At 57.8% G+C, this 225-nt stretch overlaps 1 protein-coding gene across 1 annotated transcript in view; it reads right to left on the bottom strand.

Annotated features, from left to right (window-relative positions):
• The window catches only part of LOC119589354, a gene marked incomplete in the record, with an annotated part of 19,613 nt that overhangs the window by 15,572 nt on the left and 3,816 nt on the right, over window positions 1-225 (bottom strand). Inside the window, 1 exon segment of the mRNA XM_037937974.1 lies at window positions 32-197. Within this exon segment, the coding sequence (XP_037793902.1) occupies window positions 32-197 (166 nt within the window).

Here is a 225-nt window from a genome sequence, read left to right as displayed (position 1 = left end):
GAGTGTCATCCATTACGTGAGCATGACTTACAGAGGACGTCGAGGGGCACTGCGTTGCTGGTGTGGGAGCCCCGAGCATTGGTGGCCCTGCAGGAGTAGCGCCCGCTCACGTCACGGGTTACCTTCTGCAGAACCAGCGAATCCTCCGTCACCAGCACACCGCCGTCCTCCTTCTTCTGTGGCAAAACCTCCGTTCCCTGTGGATTGGTATGTTATCAATGGGAA

This window comes from Penaeus monodon, chromosome 25, assembly GCF_015228065.2.
Source record: "Penaeus monodon isolate SGIC_2016 chromosome 25, NSTDA_Pmon_1, whole genome shotgun sequence".
Classification (NCBI taxonomy): domain Eukaryota; kingdom Metazoa; phylum Arthropoda; class Malacostraca; order Decapoda; family Penaeidae; genus Penaeus; species Penaeus monodon.
This window is presented reverse-complemented; position numbering and strand designations above follow the sequence as displayed.